We start from the raw sequence: 17,803 nt of genomic DNA, 5'->3' as shown, positions 1-17,803 counted from the left end.
GCTCAAGAAATGTTTTGTCAAACTACAAAACTTCACCCGACTTTCCATCAGCACAAGTAGATAATGTCTGAAATTTCACTCTAGAGTGAACCTATCCCTTTAATGTGACAAATAACAGTTTCCTAACATATAGTGCATACAATACAATTCTATACACAAGGTCAATCATAGATAACATCACTTTCAGAGGCAACATCATTTGTCTTTCATCAGTTAGCTCAACATTACATTAAAAATACAGTTGCTATTTGGCATTTGGTGTGTTGTTGTCATAGCTATCAGTATTTGTTACCCTCTATCCGGTCACATATTTCCAGTATTTTGGATTGTATCTGGCCATGGTAAAAGCCTTTGCTGTGGTAATGGCTGTATGAGGGCCTGAGATAAAAATGAGCTGTGGGGCTGATATTCATTCTTCCAACTCTGTGCACTGAGTGAATCTAACATCGTCTCCAAGTGCACATCTAGCAAAGTGCATACTGCAGACTGCAGCAGCTTTATTCTGCCTGCAGTCCCAAAGACCTACTTGTACTCGTGTGTTGAAATGCTTCCAACCTGTGGTTTCTTGTGGGTCAGATATTAAATGTATTCCTTATATAGCAGGTATATAAATTGAGATCAATCCTTGAAACTAATTTTAACAAACAGCCCTAAAGAAGACGGGGCCTCAGTGTTAGGCAATAAAGCAGTTAAGATCTCAAGGCCCGTATCATTTCTGATCACAGAATCTAATGGGTCACAGAATATGGTGTTACCTGTTACAACTTTGTATATAGTTTTGGCAGGAGTTTCACAGTAGGTTAACACAAATGTTCACGTTGGGGTCCCAGAGACTCAGGGCCATCTTTAACAGCTCAATAAAACATAATCACTATTTTATCACGTCAGTGTTTCATGACTTTTATCTAATACTGTGACCCCAGCTGTAAAGCATGGCTCCATCCGTGATTGGTGTTGACAGTATATAGCTTTTTAACAATCTCTCTCTAGCCTAGGTTTAATAGGGAGTTGGACCTGTGTGGGAGCTGAACCCAAAAGTCACCATGTAGGATAACATAGGCTACTGTGTCAGCAAACAAAAATAATATTTGTTCATGCATCGCCCATTTAACATGTCAATAATTTTTGGTGTCATATAAATGCTCTATGGTAGTGTTTTGTCACACTCAGTTTGTGGCAAAGGGAAGGATTACCATTTCAATACTGCCCTACAATTAGGTAATAAAAATGCGAAACTATATTATTATTATTATTATTATTATTATTATTATTATTATTATTATTATTGTGGTGGTGCGATTTAAATGAGTTATTCTCTCATTCATGTGTTGTCACTTACAGACCAGAGAAGAAGTGGTGGCAGCAGCGTGTTTGCTGCCGTAATTGAAGCCAGAGAAGAAGAAGAGCGAGCGGAGCCGGAAGGACAGAGGCTGACAGAAGGACGGATCCGTGCGGTGCAGGGACTGTAGTGAGCTAGCTCAGGAAAGATGCTGTCCAATATCTCCAATGTGTTGAGAGCTGGCGCTCAGAGAAATGTAAGTACTGTATACAAGATCATTTTTATACTATGGGTGATGTTAGCCAAACACTGCATTACAATGTCCCTCTGAAAACTCAAATGTTTACCCAAAACAAGACTGTCATCGCTGTTCTGACCTTGTAAGGCCGAATGATAGCTTGTTTGGCTAACACAGCTAAAGTCTGCACAAATATCTAAACTCTTTATGATAGTGTCAGTGTTTTTTTCAGTTATTGTACAGTCCTGTAAAATGATGTAAAATCTGACTTAGTTTCAGATTAGTCCCAAGTTTTAATTCAGGGGCTGTGTTTTCACAACGGTTTTATTAAAGTTGACAGCTAGCCTTAGTAACTTAAAAAACAGTTAGCTTTTAAATTGGCTATTTTATTGTAATTTATACCACAGATACCTCTTCTTTTGAAGATTTTTCCCAAATGTGTGATACCTGTAGTATATTTTGATAGCTATTTCCTACATGAATCAATAAGTTATGCTAATTTAAGGCACTTTTTTTTATCACAATGATTAATGGAGAGCAGTTGAATATATAAATGTATTATATTTTATTATTTATTATATTGAAGAAGTTTGCTTTCCCCCCCAGTATCTGTCCATCTACTGTGTCGGATGCAGTGATAATTCCGCTCTGCAAGTTACCAAACAATGTCTCTCACCAAACAGTAACAGATTTTATAATAACTCTTTTGGTATGAACCAAATTGAGTATCAAAAACTGTTCAGAAAAGGGGTTTTGAAGAAAAAAATTGTATAGAAAAAGCATATTGTTTTGGTATTGATATGGGAACTAAGGTTCTAATATTAAATTTCAAACCTTAGCAGATTTGAAAGCCTCTCTATCCATCTTTTTTATTAACTTTCCTTCTCTTCCGCTGCAGGGAGCTGCACTGGTCATGTCAGCACGCTCATATGCTGACTTCACATCTCAGGCTACCTTTGAAATAAAGGTGAGCTTCAAACACTTTTTTGTTGTATTTTCTGCTAAACTGATCAATTCACACGGAAGTTTGTTAAGTATTATGTGTATTTTTTTTCCCCTCTAGAAATGTGACATCCACAAGCTGGATGACGCACCGGCCACTGAGGTGGTTATGACTCGTGATGAGGGTCTGCAGTACTACCGCACCATGCAGACCATGAGGCGTATGGAGCTGAAGGCAGATCAGCTGTACAAGCAGAAGATCATCAGAGGATTCTGCCACTTATATGACGGCCAGGTTGAGTGTGCAATAATGTTTCCTTAACTATACAGTAAAAACACTTGAGACTGTCACTTCAGAAAAAAACAACTGCATATCATTTATTACTTTGAAATTGATGATAATAATTTAAAAAAGATCCACTGACAAGAAAGGAAGTTTTCAAAATATCAGTATGATTTTCTTTTCCAAGCTATCCCCCTTTTGCTGTGTGGATAATTTACAGTCTTTTGGAACACATGTCTACACACATCCACATAGACATCGGCTCAAGCTGTTTGTTTTCTCCTTGTAGGAGGCCTGTGCCGTTGGTATTGAAGCAGCAATTAATTTGACAGACCACTTGATTACTGCGTACCGTGCCCACGGCTACACCTTAACCAGAGGAGGGACTGTGAAGGAGATCATGGCTGAGCTCACCGGTGAGTCTGCGGTGCTGAGATATTTTCAGTCACTAGATAGTTTTACAACCCAAATCATGATCGTTTTCAAGATGCTCACTGATTTTATTTGACCTCAGCTTTCTCATTTTCACATGTTTTCCTTTTTAATTCACAGGCAGAAGAGGAGGTATCGCTAAGGGCAAAGGAGGCTCTATGCACATGTACTGTAAAAACTTCTATGGAGGAAATGGGATTGTTGGAGCTCAGGTACGTCACTGAAGTCTAAAAGGCTGTTTAAAGCCAAATTATCATCTGTCCTGTGTTTCTTTCTGACACATTCTCTCTTCATTTGTCTTAAGCTGTTTTTAAAAATGGGTGATAATGTGATTTGACTGTACCGATTCACATGTTATGGATGTAGTGTAAATCAACATGTCCTACCTGTATGCTGTCAGTGATTGTAGTAAGTCTTATAAGGGCCAAATGCAGGTATAACTAGTGAGTCTGGTTTGATAGTGTTTACTGATATAGTGGAACTTCAGGGAGGAGACATTGGTCATAAACATGCTTATCTGTGCCTTCATATTACATAAGGGCCTAACTCCAGTTATGCTAGAAATAATGTACCAATTCACCCACTAATACATGTGTGAAATGTGTATCAACATTAGATTTGTGTTTCATGAAATGGCTTCTTGTGATGTTATTTAAATGAGCATCTCATACATTAAGATTGATATAATTTGACCTCAGACATCTCTGAATTCTCCTCAGGTTCCTCTGGGTGCTGGTGTGGCTTTGGCCTGCAAGTATTTCGGCAACAATGAGCTGTGTGTCAGTCTGTACGGTGACGGTGCTGCCAACCAGGTATGGCACAGAAATAACTGCAGTTTTAATCAAGCTTTGTTTAATTATTAGCTGGGATCAATAGCAGCTTCGTTTAAAAGGAGGAGACGGCCTTTTTTCAATGATGAAAGTTTAAAACTACTAATGTACTTCATTAACATCCAGTCATCATGGTTGCAGGGCCTGGAGCCCTTCGAAAGCACATATTAACTGCAGATCTGGCCACCATGCTGCTCATACATTGAGAATTTCATGTTTTTAAAAGTGTAAAAAACATATGGTGGAAGCGCTGTGTGTGCCCTCATGTGTAAACATGAAGACAATGGACTAGAACTTTACTGATAAGTACATTACATTGAACTTAAGTTGGAGCAGCCACATATTGTTGGGCACGTTTAATAGTATGTTTCTTCTACCATGAATCAGAGCTGCGACTGATCCTGTAGACATCCAGATAACTGATCCTTGTGTCCTTTGTGTGTTTCACAGGGTCAGATCTTTGAAACCTACAATATGGCAGCTCTTTGGAAGCTGCCCGCCATCTTCATCTGTGAGAACAACAGGTATGGTATGGGCACATCAGTGGAGCGAGCTGCAGCCAGCACAGACTACTTCAAGAGAGGAGACTTCATTCCTGGTCTCAGGGTACTGTTCTTACTCACATCTTTAAACCTTTCTTCCCCTAATGAATTCATATGTACCTTCTACACGTCTATCACGTTGGCAATTTTAACACATTGACACCAGTCTTTCTTCATGAGGGTTGTCCTTTTCCCAGAAGGTGACACATAGTAATTCAGTGATATTTGGGATATTGTTTTGGTGTCTAGGTGGATGGGATGGATGTTCTGTGTGTTCGGGAAGCAACCAGGTTTGCCGCTGAGCACTGCCGATCTGGGAAGGTGAGTCAAAAACATTAAACTATATAAAACGGGCAGTGTGGCTGTCATTTTCTCAGCTAGACTATGTTTGTCCTACATTTCATCAGGGTCCCATTCTCATGGAGCTTCAGACCTACCGCTATCATGGACACAGCATGAGTGATCCTGGTGTCAGGTAAATGATCAGTTCAGAACCGTTTGTACATTTGAATTGGTTTCAATTTAAGTGCTGTGACTGTATCTTTTGAAGTATCATTAGTAATAATTTGATTGTTTTATTAACGATATCTCATATCTACCCTCACTGTGCTGCTGCTCCTTGCTTCTACCACTGCCCCACAGTAGTCTTTATGTACACTCCTACCTGACGTAGTGGCCTTGCATTGCCCTGACCACAGCCTAGGGATGGACTGAACACAGACACTAATATGGCTACTGGCTGTAGCAGATAAATGCTTTGCTTTAATAATACAGGAGGAATCTCTCAAAGGTCTGATGAGAAATGTAAACAGGCTACAAATCCTAGCAAAAATACTATTTTGTTCTGTTGATTGGTTTTGTACAAATCAATTCAATCTTCATTTTAATCGCGACTTAAGTAATGTAGTGCTGTTGATCAATATTTTTAATACGTAAGTTGTAGCTCTTGGATTTGATTTGAGCTCTAAAAGATGATTGTATTAGTGCATCCCTACAACATCCCTGCACCAATCTGTCCCCTTTCAGCTACCGCACACGTGAGGAGATCCAGGAGGTCCGCGGTAAGAGTGACCCCATCTCCTTGCTGAAGGACCGCATGCTCAGCAACAACATGGCCAGCGTGGAGGAGCTCAAGGTATTTTCAGTCGTAAAATGGAAAAAATACCAAAACAGTACATAACTAAATTGCTAGTAAAGCAAAGAAATGGTTAAAAGGTTTATTTATTTTCTCTTATTGAACTGTACACCCGTATAACCCAATTTCCTTGGTTGTGCAGATGTACATTTCCGGTCAGACAGCAGATTACTATAATTTTCTGTCTCTGCTGTGTTGTGCCTGTAGGAGATTGATGTGTCGGTGAGGAAGGAGATTGAAGATGCTGCTCAGTTTGCCACCACAGACCCTGAACCCCCACTGGAGGATCTGTGCAACCACATCTTTTACAACAACCCACCCCTGGAGGTGCGCGGCACGAACCCGTGGACCAAGCTCAAGTCTGTTAGCTAAAGTTTGTTCATCACCCGGCCTGCCTTGTTATATATAAACCCCCACCTGCCGCTCACATACACACACACACATCATATAATGTACTACAAACTGTGCCTCAGACCCTGAACCATCAACAAGTAAATTAATTTCAGTGCTGTACATTTGAACAGCAGGGACCATATTCACAAAGATGTTCTGAGAATAAAACTAACAAAGATTGACGAGAACACTTACTAAATTAAAATTGTCCCTCTATAGTCCCTCTTTACATTACTCCTTTTGGTGTCAATCAAAGGTATCAGGGTTTTTCATGCATTTTTGTACCGAAGCTTTAGCTTCAATGTGTTTGAAAGTTATCAGTGCTGTACATAAATAAGGATGATAATTAAATGGATTTGGTGCTCGAAACAACCTCAAGTGCATATCCGTCACACTGAAACTCCTGATATTCTTTCCCATATTTATTTATTTATATTTCCCTGTCAAGATATTAAACTTTTGGTCAACTCACCACATTGTAGAACTTTATTTTTAATGATTTAAAATCAACATTTTTGACTTAGGTGTTATTTCAAGTCTTTCTCTCATGTATTATAAGTGCATGCACAAAAAGACAAAAATTAAACCTTTTTTGTTTTTTTTAAAGGGCTGTATTTAAAGCACTTTGTATTTTTGTCTCGAAGGTTTTGTAAATCTGGTCCCAAGTGAATATATTTAAGATTCTGAATTTGCTTGTTTGATGATCATCTCTGGTCACTTTTGAGGTGCGATTAATTAAATGTCCATTTGTCACTGTTCATCTCATAAAGAGACTGTCTGACCTGTATAAAAAACAAAACAAAAAGACTTTGTACTCTTTATACTGAAGTGTACATGATAAATCATTCTGTTTGAGTTAACTAGTTCTTGTCTTTTATTTTTATTTTCTTTAACCTCTTGTTACAAAGTCCCCATAAAAGGCAGCAGGGTTAAAACTGTCAACATTCTTAATATGTCGCCATGATGATATGTAAGAGAGTAAAGAATACTAAGGGAAAGGTTGGAAGTATTTTAATTTATCTTGCCAAACCACACACACATGTGCCTGGCAGATCTTGTGTTTTGTGGATGAATGTGTCCTTCCGTGCTGGTGTCGCACTCCAAGCTGATCAGGTGATTCTTTGCATCTCGAGTCAGATGTTTGAAGGAGTGTGTTTATATTCATATGGTTATTTTGCAGATACTCAGGTGCTCTGGTGCCTTTTGAGTTTCATAAACATAAACTGTTCATTTTCATACATGTGAAGAAGCTCTTGTTCATTGTTCTGATGTGTGAAGATTTACAATCAAAATGACTAAGCTAAACCATCCATGGTGAATGAAACCATAATGACTTTTAGTCTGAGCATTCATCAGCTCAGCTTCAATATTCACATGATGTCAGGTTAGGTATTGTTGGTTCAGCTGGGAGAGCATCAGTGGCTTTATGTGCCACTTGTACTGTTTGTTTCGCTCACAAGGTTACGTTTTAACACGCCAGCAGTGGTACATCATTTGTTCAAATGTACAGAGACACGTAGACATTTTGGATTTGTAACAAAGCATGAATGGGTATCAGAAGGGAATGGTCCTTCTCTGTAATGTGGTAATTATTTCGTCAAGTAAGAAGACAGACTCAAATTTCAAATGTCAGCACCTGTCTTAATACAACTGAGAATGCATACAGAGGACTTGTTGTAGTAAACTGTTACATTGAGGGTGGCAGATGACGCAAGGAAACGCTCCATGTAAACAATGGTTTAATGTGTGCGTGCATTGTAATAAAAAGACTGTAAAGTAGTGTGTCTGTGTACTCCTCTTTTTTCAACACAAGAGCCACAGATATGTTCAGACTTTACATTTCTTTACACTCAAAATCCAGTTTTATGCTAGTTTAGTCTTGTTAGCTTAAGGCAGAAAACCCACTTGGTAAGGTTTGGAAAAGATTAAAATACCTGGGTTTGTTGCCACAAACACTGCTGGAGTTGTCTTGACTTCTCTTTAAAAATATCCAATGGTTTCATACTTACAAATGTTGAAACAGTCTCTAACCGTGGTCACTAGCTTTACAGCTTTCTCACCTGTAAAGTCAGCTCCTACACATGTTAAGTGAATGCGATATGATTCATATTGTTCAAATGTCAATATGGTACCTATGACATGTACAAATTTGAACATATGGGCTTCTCAGTTCATGTTATGGACTGTCTTGAAAAAAAATCATGTTGAAACTTCTATTAAATTCATGAGACCTGGCAAAATCTGATAGCTGTACTAGTTGAGAGTTTTTATATTTTGGCCCTCTGAGCTAAATTGCAGCATTTTTGTGATTCCTTGTCTATTTTCCTCACCAATCGCTCATTTTTCACTGGATTGGGTTGAAATGTGCCCTGAACATCCAAGAAACCCTGAGGAAACTTGGCAACATTCATTCATTTAAATATTTGTTGCTGGATGGGTACAGTAATCAAATTAATGACAGGAAGTCATTTTCTTTCTTTCTTTTTTTTTTTTTTTTTACCAGAACAAAGAATCTGTAATTTTCAGAAAATCAGTTTTCACTTTCTGGCAACCAAATGTGGGTTCAGTGTAGTATATATATGTAGTTCTGTCACATGTAGCAGTTATTTCCCCATCTACTTCAGTCATTTAGCAGAATGCTTCAACACTGTTTAGTAGTTTGGACTAAGAAACTAACCCGCCTTTCTATCAGCATGGGGGTGAGTAGATAATGAGTTTTAATTTTTGGGTGAACTTATCCTTTAAATAAAAAAGGTATGTTGAATTCTGATAATGTATTGGTATTCTTATTTATTTATTTATTTATTAAGTAAGCTTAGAGAGAAAAGCAGAAAGTGGCCATCCTGAGCTAATTAGCTCCAGGAGATGGCAGTAATGCAACAGTAAAGGCAGCAGCTGCAGCAAAACCTGGCTGAAGAAGAAGAGGAGGAGGAAGGAGGTCTCTTGCTTCAAATCCTGCCTAAAGGCTTGAAACGCATTGCCAGTCGTTAGGCTACGTGCTCTCTAAGGGAAGACACAATGGAGTTTCTCGTCCACACCACTCAGAAGAAGAGGGAGCTTCTCTGCACCCTGCGTGCCGCTCTCCTCCTCCTCTTCCTCACCACAGCCACTTCTGCAGAAGAAGGCGCCCAAGTGAAAAACTCCCAGTGTCACAACTACGCGGGAGGACACGTCTATCCCGGAGAGGCTTTCCGGGTGCCTGTGTCCGACCATTCCCTGCACCTCAGCAAAGCCAAGAGTGAGTCTGTCGCCTGCTGTTGAGCCGCAGGTGACCTGTGAATGTTTGCTTCTGTTCCCCTGTGAGACAAACAGCTGCTGCAGGGGCTTCAGCACGCTGCTGCTGCTGTCAGGACAATAGAAACAGGCTGATAGTGTGTGTGCGTGCAGCCTGTGTGCATGTTTCATCGTCTTATTTCCTTCTCATTTGACAGTCAGAGAGGGTATTAAACTTTTCATCGGGTGGTTTTTGTAGGACACGTCATTCCATGAAATGCACTGGAATGAGTTCAACCCTCCGCCCCTCAGACTCATGACGGTGGTGGCCCAGCACCAACACTGCTCATAATAACACTAGAGAGTTGGACAAAAAAACAGAAACACTTGGAAACTACCTGAAGCAACCGTTTGGGCATGTGTGAGGCCTTTTTAACATCCTGTGAGCAAATCATGTGCTGGAGTTGGCCACTTTTTTCTCTGCACGACCAGTTTCCTCTGTTTGTCATGTGTCGTCATGAGTTTTGAGAGTTGACCCCATGCCACAGGACTGCTGCAGTCTTAGGACAGGGGCTCTGTGAGAAGTAAAGTCTTAGAAATGTGTTGAATATTTGTTTTATCACCACCACAGTCACACACTGTGCAGTGAAACGCTTCTTTACCAGCTCCATAGACACGGCATATGGCACATGTGTAATCACAAAGAGAAAATGTGTAAAAGTAGAGATGAAGAAGTCTCAAAATTGACATCAAGCGACTTTTTAAAAAGCAAATAAAGGCCGAAGAAGATGATGAAAACAAACAGCGAAAGTATGTCCGATACAGCTGCAGCTTCTGATTACTTTCATTATCAATTAACCTGCCAGTTCTTTTCATAATTAACTGATGCATAGGTATTACTATAAAATGTCAAAACATTGTGAAAAGTGCCCATGATGATTTAGAAGAGCCCAAAGTGATGTCCTCCAACTAACGGTCCAAAACCAACCCTTACAAAAACACCCAGTTTTGGCACCACAAAAGCATCTGGAGATGGTCGACCCTCCCATGAAACAACAGCTGGAAATCTCCCCACAGAGTCGAACTGTGGTAGCCTGCTTGACAGCCTTGTAATAACACTACCACCATCCTCCCCCTCCCGATAGGAAGGTCAGCTAGTAAACATAAAATGTGAACGTGATGTGCTACGTTTGGTACAAATATAAACCTTGGACATATCTGTTTTGCAGAAATGTTGACTGCTAGCCATATAACCCGGGGACTGGGAAGCAAAAACCCAAAGACTCTTCAATTACTCTGATAAATGACGTGGAAAAGCAGCAAATTCTTACATTTAAAAAGCTGGAAAAAGCAAATATCTGACATTTTTGCTTGAAAATCAACTGCAACGCTGAATCGATTATCAGCATAGTTGTTAATAATTTTCTTTTGATTGACTCGTCAAGTAATCCACTAACCGTTGCAGCTCTAGTGTAAAAAGTAGTAAATGGTTGAATACAAGTTAGTCATGTAAACGTATTGTTAAGAATACAAATAAAAGACTTGGAGTAAAAGTGAAAAATTAAAGAGATTTTAAAGTTCCTTCAAGAAGTATAAGAAATAGTTCAGTTTACATATACACACTAAATAACCTTAAAGTATTGTGGGAGTTAAATCACCTCTGAAAGTGTAAAATCCTGAAAATGATGAGTCTCATATGTGCCATTTAACAGCTAAACCACGACTGCGATTTTTCTTTCTTTCCTTGCACATTTTTGCTGAAATACATATGTGACATTTAGTCATTTGCAGAAACAAAACACACATGTAATAAATGTAAAAATTCATGGTTTTATTAATCCATGTATTCTTCATCTATTCCAGTTTCGAAGCCCGCACCACACTTTGAGGGAACAGCCGTCATCAACGGTGAATTCAAGGAGCTGAAGCTGTCGGACTACAAAGGCAAATATATTGTCTTTTTCTTCTATCCCCTGGACTTGTGAGTAACATCTGAAAACACACTTTACATACTCACTTTGTTTGTGTTGCTGGGCTCACTGCACCGCAGAGCATATTCTCATGTAAATGTGTTCATCTTGTCTCCTGCAGCACATTCGTCTGCCCCACTGAGATCATTGCATTCAGCGATCGTATGCATGAGTTTCAGGCCATCAATGCAGAGGTGGTCGCCTGCTCTGTCGACTCCCAGTTTACCCACTTGGCTTGGTAAGAATGCTGTCCCCATTACACCTACAAGATGCTGTCAGACAGAATAGTAAGGTGGTGGTGTTTTTAAAAAAAACTGAAGGGGAGTTGGTGCTTTTTTAAAATGTTCTACCACCATTGATTGTTTATTTTTCTGCTATAATATTCTTTGTTTTCCTCCATTTACCAGGATCAATACACCCAGGAAGCAAGGTGGACTTGGACCAATGAAAATCCCTCTGTTGTCCGACCTCACTCACCAGATTTCAAAAGACTATGGAGTCTACCTGGAGGACCAGGGACACACACTCAGGTGCAGTCTCACATGTACATTTATGGCTGTCAAAGGTTTATAGGCCATCGACTTGAAGAAACGTGTTGTCTTATAGCACTGTTACACCACTCTGTGCATTGGGAGTAAACAAAAGGCGACAAGTTAGAGGAGCATGAATGAAAGGAGCTGTAGTTTGGGTGTTTCCCTGTAACACTTTAAAATCTACACTGTACCAGTCACATTTAATACTTTAATGTTGTGGGTAAATGTGCTTCACAACTACGCAGAAGTTAACAGTAAACAACTTAAATCTCTCTCAGAGGACTCTTCATCATCGATGACAAAGGCATCCTGAGGCAAATCACCATGAACGATCTTCCAGTGGGACGATCCGTGGACGAGACTCTGCGGCTGGTGCAGGCCTTCCAGTACACTGACAAACACGGAGAAGGTACGAGAGGCTGAATCAAAACAAACTGATGTGTGCTATTAATTTAAAGTGAATTTACACTCACCTCAATGCGATGCAATCGAATACAGCAGCTCTGCAATCAATTCTACATACTTTTACAAAGCTTATAATGTTTCAGTCATGGTTGACACTGTCAGAAAGGTAATAAATCTACACAATGTTTATTATGGAGGTCACAGTGTGTGGTGTTTTTGTACTGGAGTCCATTATACTGAAAGGTGTTTCTAATATTCTGCCCCTCTCAAAAAATATAAGAAACGACTCTCATTTTGATGCAATCCAGTTCAAAGCCACTGCAAACTACAACTGAAAAGTCTAGATAAAAAAGATGAATTAATACATATCTGACTATGTCAATCAAAACTGAACATTATTATTAAGGATGCAACAGTATTGGCTGATATTCTCCTTGATGATAGCCAATGTTTAGCTGTTGTGTCACATCAAATTACTGGTTTGTGACATCCGTGCCATTAGTGTGTAAAGCTATGTATGTACTGAAACAGCTCAAAGGCTTTTGAACCAGTTACTTATCATTATTATTATTTAATTTTTTTTTACAGATTTGTGCTGTTTAACAATTAAATGACTTTAAAACAGCTCAGTTATTTTTTTATAATGAATTTCTTTGTTTCCCTGACACAAAGGCGTAAATAAATTACAACAGCAACAAAACAAAAGGCCTTGGCAATCAGCTAAATTGTTATTTTAAAGAATGTATTGGCCCAGAATTTCACAATTGGTGCATCCCTAACTTTTGTCTTTGTAAAGGCAGAATTTATGGCACAGCTATTGGATTGGATTACATTGAAATGTACATGTGTACCTAATGAAGTGACCAGTGAGCACAGCTGGAATGAATAATTTTTTCTCATGGTTATAATGGAGTAATGTTGGAGTTCCCTGAAAACAGTAGTTGTTTTTCTTGTGCTTACTGCAATTGTGTTATTTTTTACAGTGTGTCCAGCAGGATGGAAGCCAGGCAGTGACACAGTGAGTATCACCTGATCTGTGGCTGATGAATAACGTTCCATGAAGCAGGTTTCATAACATCATGCAGGTCCCATTACTAGTAGATACTTCTGATGTGTAGTATTTCAGGGAAAATAATTACACTTTTTGGTCAGATTCTATATTGCGAAATGTGAAGCTAAGCATTTGGTAGGATACTAGCAGACTAGTTTATTGTCAGGGATCTGTATGAGTCACAGCCTAGTTTAGAGCATATTTGATTATATTTCTATTGTCCTGAGTATTTCTTTATATCATAAGGTCTATTTTTTGTGCTCTAATTTATTATTTTCTTTCCCGCAGATCATTCCTGACCCTTCAGGCAAGCTGAAGTATTTTGATAAACTGAATTGATCTTTGTTTGTGTCGTCCCAGTCTGTGAAATTCACCACGTTCTGAAAGTACAAATAAAATGTGTTTTCCTAAAATACTGTCTGATTTATCTGCCTCACTTGACAACATGAAATGGCACTTTAGCTGAGGTCAGACTTTCGTTTCATTTGGAGCAGAAGGTTTGAAAGCCTGCGTCACACTGGGAAGGAACAGCTGTCACTCATGTGAAATCAGGCAGTGGCTGCCAGATGCTCACCAGCACAAGTGTCATCAGACATGTTATGATGTTATGGTGTTGTGCACATTCAGTTAATACAATTTATTCAGAAGATGAAATATGTTTCCATTGGGATTGTCTGAAAACAAACAAAAAATTTAAGTTCCAAGTTCTTTATTGTCATCTCAGCACAACAATTAAGCAGTGAAAAAGTCGTTGGCACCTTACAAAAGTGCTCATACAAATATGAATAGATAGATAAAAGGCAAGATTGAACAGTGTATATTAAACTTTGCCTTTAGAGTTGGTTAATGTCACATCCCTGCGTCATCCTAAAGAAAAAAGGAACTGAAAACAAGTGTACTATTCAATGGGATATGGGAACATTTACTGAAAATGCCACTGACCGGCTGAACTTCTGCAAAGTTAAGGAAACATGACTTAAAATACACACTAAGAAAAACACAAATTCAAGGTTGTGCATGAAACTACACAATATAAATTTGATGGCGTGGAAAGTATAGTAGCTATGGAGAAAAAAAAACAGCTCAGGTTATTAAAAAAATTAAAGAAAAAATTTAACTTCTTTTTGTCGTAGTAGTGACTATCATGTGTTTTTTACTAGTATTACTTTTAGGAAATAGGATGACAGCCTTTTACACTCTGCAAATGCTATTGAAATGCATCTAAAAGCATAAATATCATGTTTCTGGTTTGTTCATAGCAGCAGAAAAATTGCTCTTGAGCAAGTCAGATGTGCAAGATGTGTGTTGATAATAAGGAATGAATTTACCTGCACCCAGGAACACAGCAGGGCCACATTTGATCTGCCCACGCAGAGTGTGACATCAGAGAAAAATGGCTGCTGTGTAAAATGGTCTGTTTTTGTGTGACATCAGACTACTGCTCCTCATGAAGTCGGGGTGGATTGATGTGTAATGAGTTTACAAGTAGGAACTCTTCAAGTGGCGATCCATTGTAGTTTTCAATTTCTGAATTGTCTGGAACGCAGCATAAGCTTTCTAATCAAGAGTTATTCACCTGTTCCTTTCTGGCTGTTGACATCTGATTGGCTTAAATGTCCCAACTCATTATCTTTGTTTACTTTTTATTGTAGGTACAACCTATTAATTACATATTACATAAATGGTACCTGCAATAAATCAATTAAAGTTTTGTTTTTCTGGTTTCAGCAATGCAAAGGATTGGTCGTGTATGAGTCTGAATGTTTGCAGAGCAGGAGTGACTGACTGAAAAACAATTGGTTTATCGTGGAATGTTTCACATTTCACATTCATTTTCACCCACGGGTCATTCTTTACTCAGTTCTACAGACGTTATGTGCCCTGGTCCTGTTTTTTTTCCAGGTCTGGTTAATATTTAACTTTTGAACAACATTCAAATTAAGAACAGCGATCCACACAAAGATAAGGAGTCAGCAGAAGAAGAAAAACACAGGGTGTAAAGGGCTGTTTGACCATATATGGGTTACTGAATGGGTTCACCTCCTTCAGGAAAACATAAAAGGGAAGTAAGTGAAGCTGCTGTACCACTCTCTTCAACACATCCAATGCAAGTCTGCTGGATTTCCTTATTCTTTGTCGGGGGATGACCTCCTGAGGAGCGAATGAAGAAACAAATTTTGCTTTTATTCACATTCAGAGGACTAGTGAGTAAAGGGAAAAAGGGTAAAAAGAGAAAATGGCCAGTTTTATATTACGGAAAGCCGAACCCACCGACGTGTCTGATATCTTGCGACTCATAAAGGTAAGCAGAATGTTTATAGCCTTATATTTGACAAACGATAGGACATTTAACAACTAATCTGTTATGTTTTTGCCTTGTAGGAACTTGCTAAATTTGAAGAGATGGAAGAGAAGGTCGTGCTGAGTGAGAAAGGTGCGGTAGTTTATGTTGAGTCATACATTTTATACACATAGTTACCTAGCTTCATACATGCTGATAAAAGCTATGTCCCCCTTGTAGAACTACTTGAAGACGGCTTTGGTGATCATCCATTCTACCACTGCCTGGTCGCTGAAGTCCCAAAAGAGCAGAGCTCAGATGGTAAAAACATGACACTAACATGACATAAGAGTCATATTTCTTAATAAATTGAAGGTTTACTCTTTAAATGAAACCCCTTTCTTGGGTGTTTTCCCCTAGACTACAGTGTGATTGGCTTTGCCATGTACTACTTCACATATGACCCTTGGATTGGAAAGCTTCTCTACTTGGAGGACTTTTACGTCATGCAAGACTTCCGTGGTAAGGTTGTTAAAGTGCCGCCATATATATGATGATGGTAAAAGTTAATCAGTTACAGAGAAAATGTTTTACAGACACACACACTGTCACGTACTGACTGTTTTAACTGCACTCTGTACAATCTTTCACCAGGTCTTGGCATTGGTTCACGAATCCTGAAGGTTCTGAGCGAGGTATGGTTATCAGTGTACATTTACAGCTGACTCAACTTTATTCAGCACTTCATATGTCCATGTGTTTTTACGAGTTTCATTTCCCCCTTCCCTTAGACGGCTGTGAAGACTCGCTGTAGCGCCATGCACTTCATAGTGGCAGAAAACAACACCAAGTCCATCGAGTTCTACAAGCGAAAAGGAGCGGCTGACCTCTCCTTGGAGGAGGGCTGGCGTCTTTTTGAGATTGAAAAGCAGGAGCTGCTGAAAATGACGACCAAATAGAGTTTACTTTAAACTGACTTGTACTGACTTTTGGTGCAATAATCTTGTTTTGTTTGGTGATTGATTAGGCACAGACTTAATAAATACATTTAAAAAATCGACTGATAACTTTGATAATAGATGAGTTCTGCTAATTGTAGCCATGGTGTTGTAAGTAAGTGAAATTCTTTCAAGATTTGAGAAAAATCAACTGTACACAATTGTATGCATTTTTCATCTTGCAACCACTTCTTGGGAACTGACCCCCAAGGTGGGAACACTGTAATAATTATTTGTAGAGGGAGTGTTTTTGTTTTGCAAACATATTTTTTGTTGCTCTTACATTAAAACCATGCATTTTCAAATAACATCTGGCTGTAATTATTCCTATAATTAAAGGGAACAAGTAACATGACAAAGTTTAATCCTTACGTGCAAGTAGCTCCATTGGTGGCGGTTTTCGGTTCCTTTAACAAAGTAAATGTAGCAAGACCCAAATGTTGAAAAATCCTCCATTAGGTCTACAAGTAAAAGTCTTGTATTGAAAATGTTGCTTAAGTTAAAGTAAAGAAGTATTATCTGCTACGTGTATCTAAAGTATCACAAATAAAGTACTCATTATCCACTAAAATGGTCTGTGTCAGTGTTATATCATTATATGTTATAATATTGAATTATAATTACATATGTATTAACATGTAAGTTGGATTTTAACTGGAACTAATTGGACCTATTATACATAACGCATAATGTATTTGGTGCTGTAGGCTGATGATCACTTTGTATACAGCCTAATATGTATATAAGTAAATTAGCTGTCGGATAATAGTTCTGAAATCAAAAGTACAGTATTTCCCCATTAAACACAGAACACAAATATGTAAAATACAAGTAGCCAACATACAAATTGTTCTTAAGCAGGTACAGTAAATGTGTAAATGCACTTATCTGCTTAAAATTGTTATTCATATACATTTGAGGGGTAAATGTGTTATATTGTCTTACTTTATACATCTGCCTGCAGGGGAAAAAAAATGCAATTTATTTATATTGTTTTCCCTAAAGTGATTAACTAGCCATTTATTGGCTTTATATAAATAAGGAAATGTGAATAAACTTAAGCCATAAAGGATTTTTGTTCCTTCTGAAGAAACAATCAGGTTTACACTCACAATGAAACTGATGGTGTCAGGTTGTTTTTTTAAAATGTTGGATGTCTGGAGGTCATAGTTTAATCATATTTTATTGTCCACACCTCTCTGCTGCATGCGAATCTACTGTTCGGGGAACTGAAGCAGTCCTCCTCACTCCATTACCCGCTACACCAACCTTGGGGCG

The 17,803-nt window shown here is 38.6% G+C and overlaps 3 protein-coding genes across 3 annotated transcripts; all 3 read left to right on the top strand.

Moving 5' to 3' along the window:
- The first annotated feature begins 1,387 nt into the window (after positions 1-1,387).
- On the top strand, positions 1,388-7,853 carry pdha1a (pyruvate dehydrogenase E1 subunit alpha 1a). Its single transcript, XM_084373966.1, has 11 exons — positions 1,388-1,535; positions 2,416-2,484; positions 2,581-2,754; positions 3,032-3,158; positions 3,295-3,386; positions 3,894-3,986; positions 4,455-4,610; positions 4,796-4,867; positions 4,954-5,021; positions 5,573-5,681; positions 5,889-7,853. The coding sequence occupies exons 1-11, from the start codon at positions 1,488-1,490 to the stop codon at positions 6,051-6,053; spliced, it is 1,173 nt and encodes a 390-aa protein (XP_084230092.1). The 5' UTR covers positions 1,388-1,487; the 3' UTR covers positions 6,054-7,853.
- A 1,132-nt stretch (positions 7,854-8,985) lies between these two features.
- On the top strand, positions 8,986-13,659 carry prdx4 (peroxiredoxin 4). The gene is made up of 7 exons (XM_084374468.1): positions 8,986-9,312; positions 11,151-11,268; positions 11,379-11,495; positions 11,665-11,787; positions 12,069-12,199; positions 13,179-13,213; positions 13,535-13,659. The coding sequence occupies exons 1-7, from the start codon at positions 9,093-9,095 to the stop codon at positions 13,583-13,585; spliced, it is 795 nt and encodes a 264-aa protein (XP_084230594.1). The 5' UTR covers positions 8,986-9,092; the 3' UTR covers positions 13,586-13,659.
- A 1,677-nt stretch (positions 13,660-15,336) lies between these two features.
- LOC311269206 (diamine acetyltransferase 1-like) lies at positions 15,337-17,083 on the top strand. Its single transcript, XM_084373234.1, has 6 exons — positions 15,337-15,548; positions 15,629-15,680; positions 15,768-15,848; positions 15,948-16,049; positions 16,182-16,222; positions 16,319-17,083. Exons 1-6 carry the CDS (start codon positions 15,483-15,485, stop codon positions 16,484-16,486), a joined length of 510 nt encoding a protein of 169 aa, XP_084229360.1. The 5' UTR covers positions 15,337-15,482; the 3' UTR covers positions 16,487-17,083.
- The last annotated feature ends 720 nt before the right edge of the window (positions 17,084-17,803 follow it).

The sequence above is a fragment of the Pagrus pagrus genome, assembly GCF_965226575.1.
Source record: "Pagrus pagrus genome assembly, chromosome: 14".
Classification (NCBI taxonomy): domain Eukaryota; kingdom Metazoa; phylum Chordata; class Actinopteri; order Spariformes; family Sparidae; genus Pagrus; species Pagrus pagrus.
The sequence above is the reverse complement of the archived record's forward strand: the minus strand, read 5'-3'. Positions and strand labels throughout refer to the sequence as shown.

Bases quoted from the DNA above. Each gene is read 5' to 3' on its own strand.
- pdha1a (XM_084373966.1), top strand. From the start codon at position 1,488: ATGCTGTCCAATATCTCCAATGTGTTGAGAGCTGGCGCTCAGAGAAAT. The intron at 3,159-3,294 runs GTGAGTCTGCGG...TTTAATTCACAG, and splicing joins GATCATGGCTGAGCTCACCG to GCAGAAGAGGAGGTATCGCT. The intron at 3,387-3,893 runs GTACGTCACTGA...AATTCTCCTCAG, and splicing joins ATGGGATTGTTGGAGCTCAG to GTTCCTCTGGGTGCTGGTGT.
- prdx4 (XM_084374468.1), top strand. From the start codon at position 9,093: ATGGAGTTTCTCGTCCACACCACTCAGAAGAAGAGGGAGCTTCTCTGC. The intron at 9,313-11,150 runs GTGAGTCTGTCG...CATCTATTCCAG, and splicing joins GCACCTCAGCAAAGCCAAGA to TTTCGAAGCCCGCACCACAC. The intron at 13,214-13,534 runs GTGAGTATCACC...TCTTTCCCGCAG, and splicing joins GGAAGCCAGGCAGTGACACA to ATCATTCCTGACCCTTCAGG.
- LOC311269206 (XM_084373234.1), top strand. From the start codon at position 15,483: ATGGCCAGTTTTATATTACGGAAAGCCGAACCCACCGACGTGTCTGAT. The intron at 15,681-15,767 runs GTGCGGTAGTTT...TCCCCCTTGTAG, and splicing joins GGTCGTGCTGAGTGAGAAAG to AACTACTTGAAGACGGCTTT. The intron at 16,050-16,181 runs GTAAGGTTGTTA...ATCTTTCACCAG, and splicing joins CGTCATGCAAGACTTCCGTG to GTCTTGGCATTGGTTCACGA.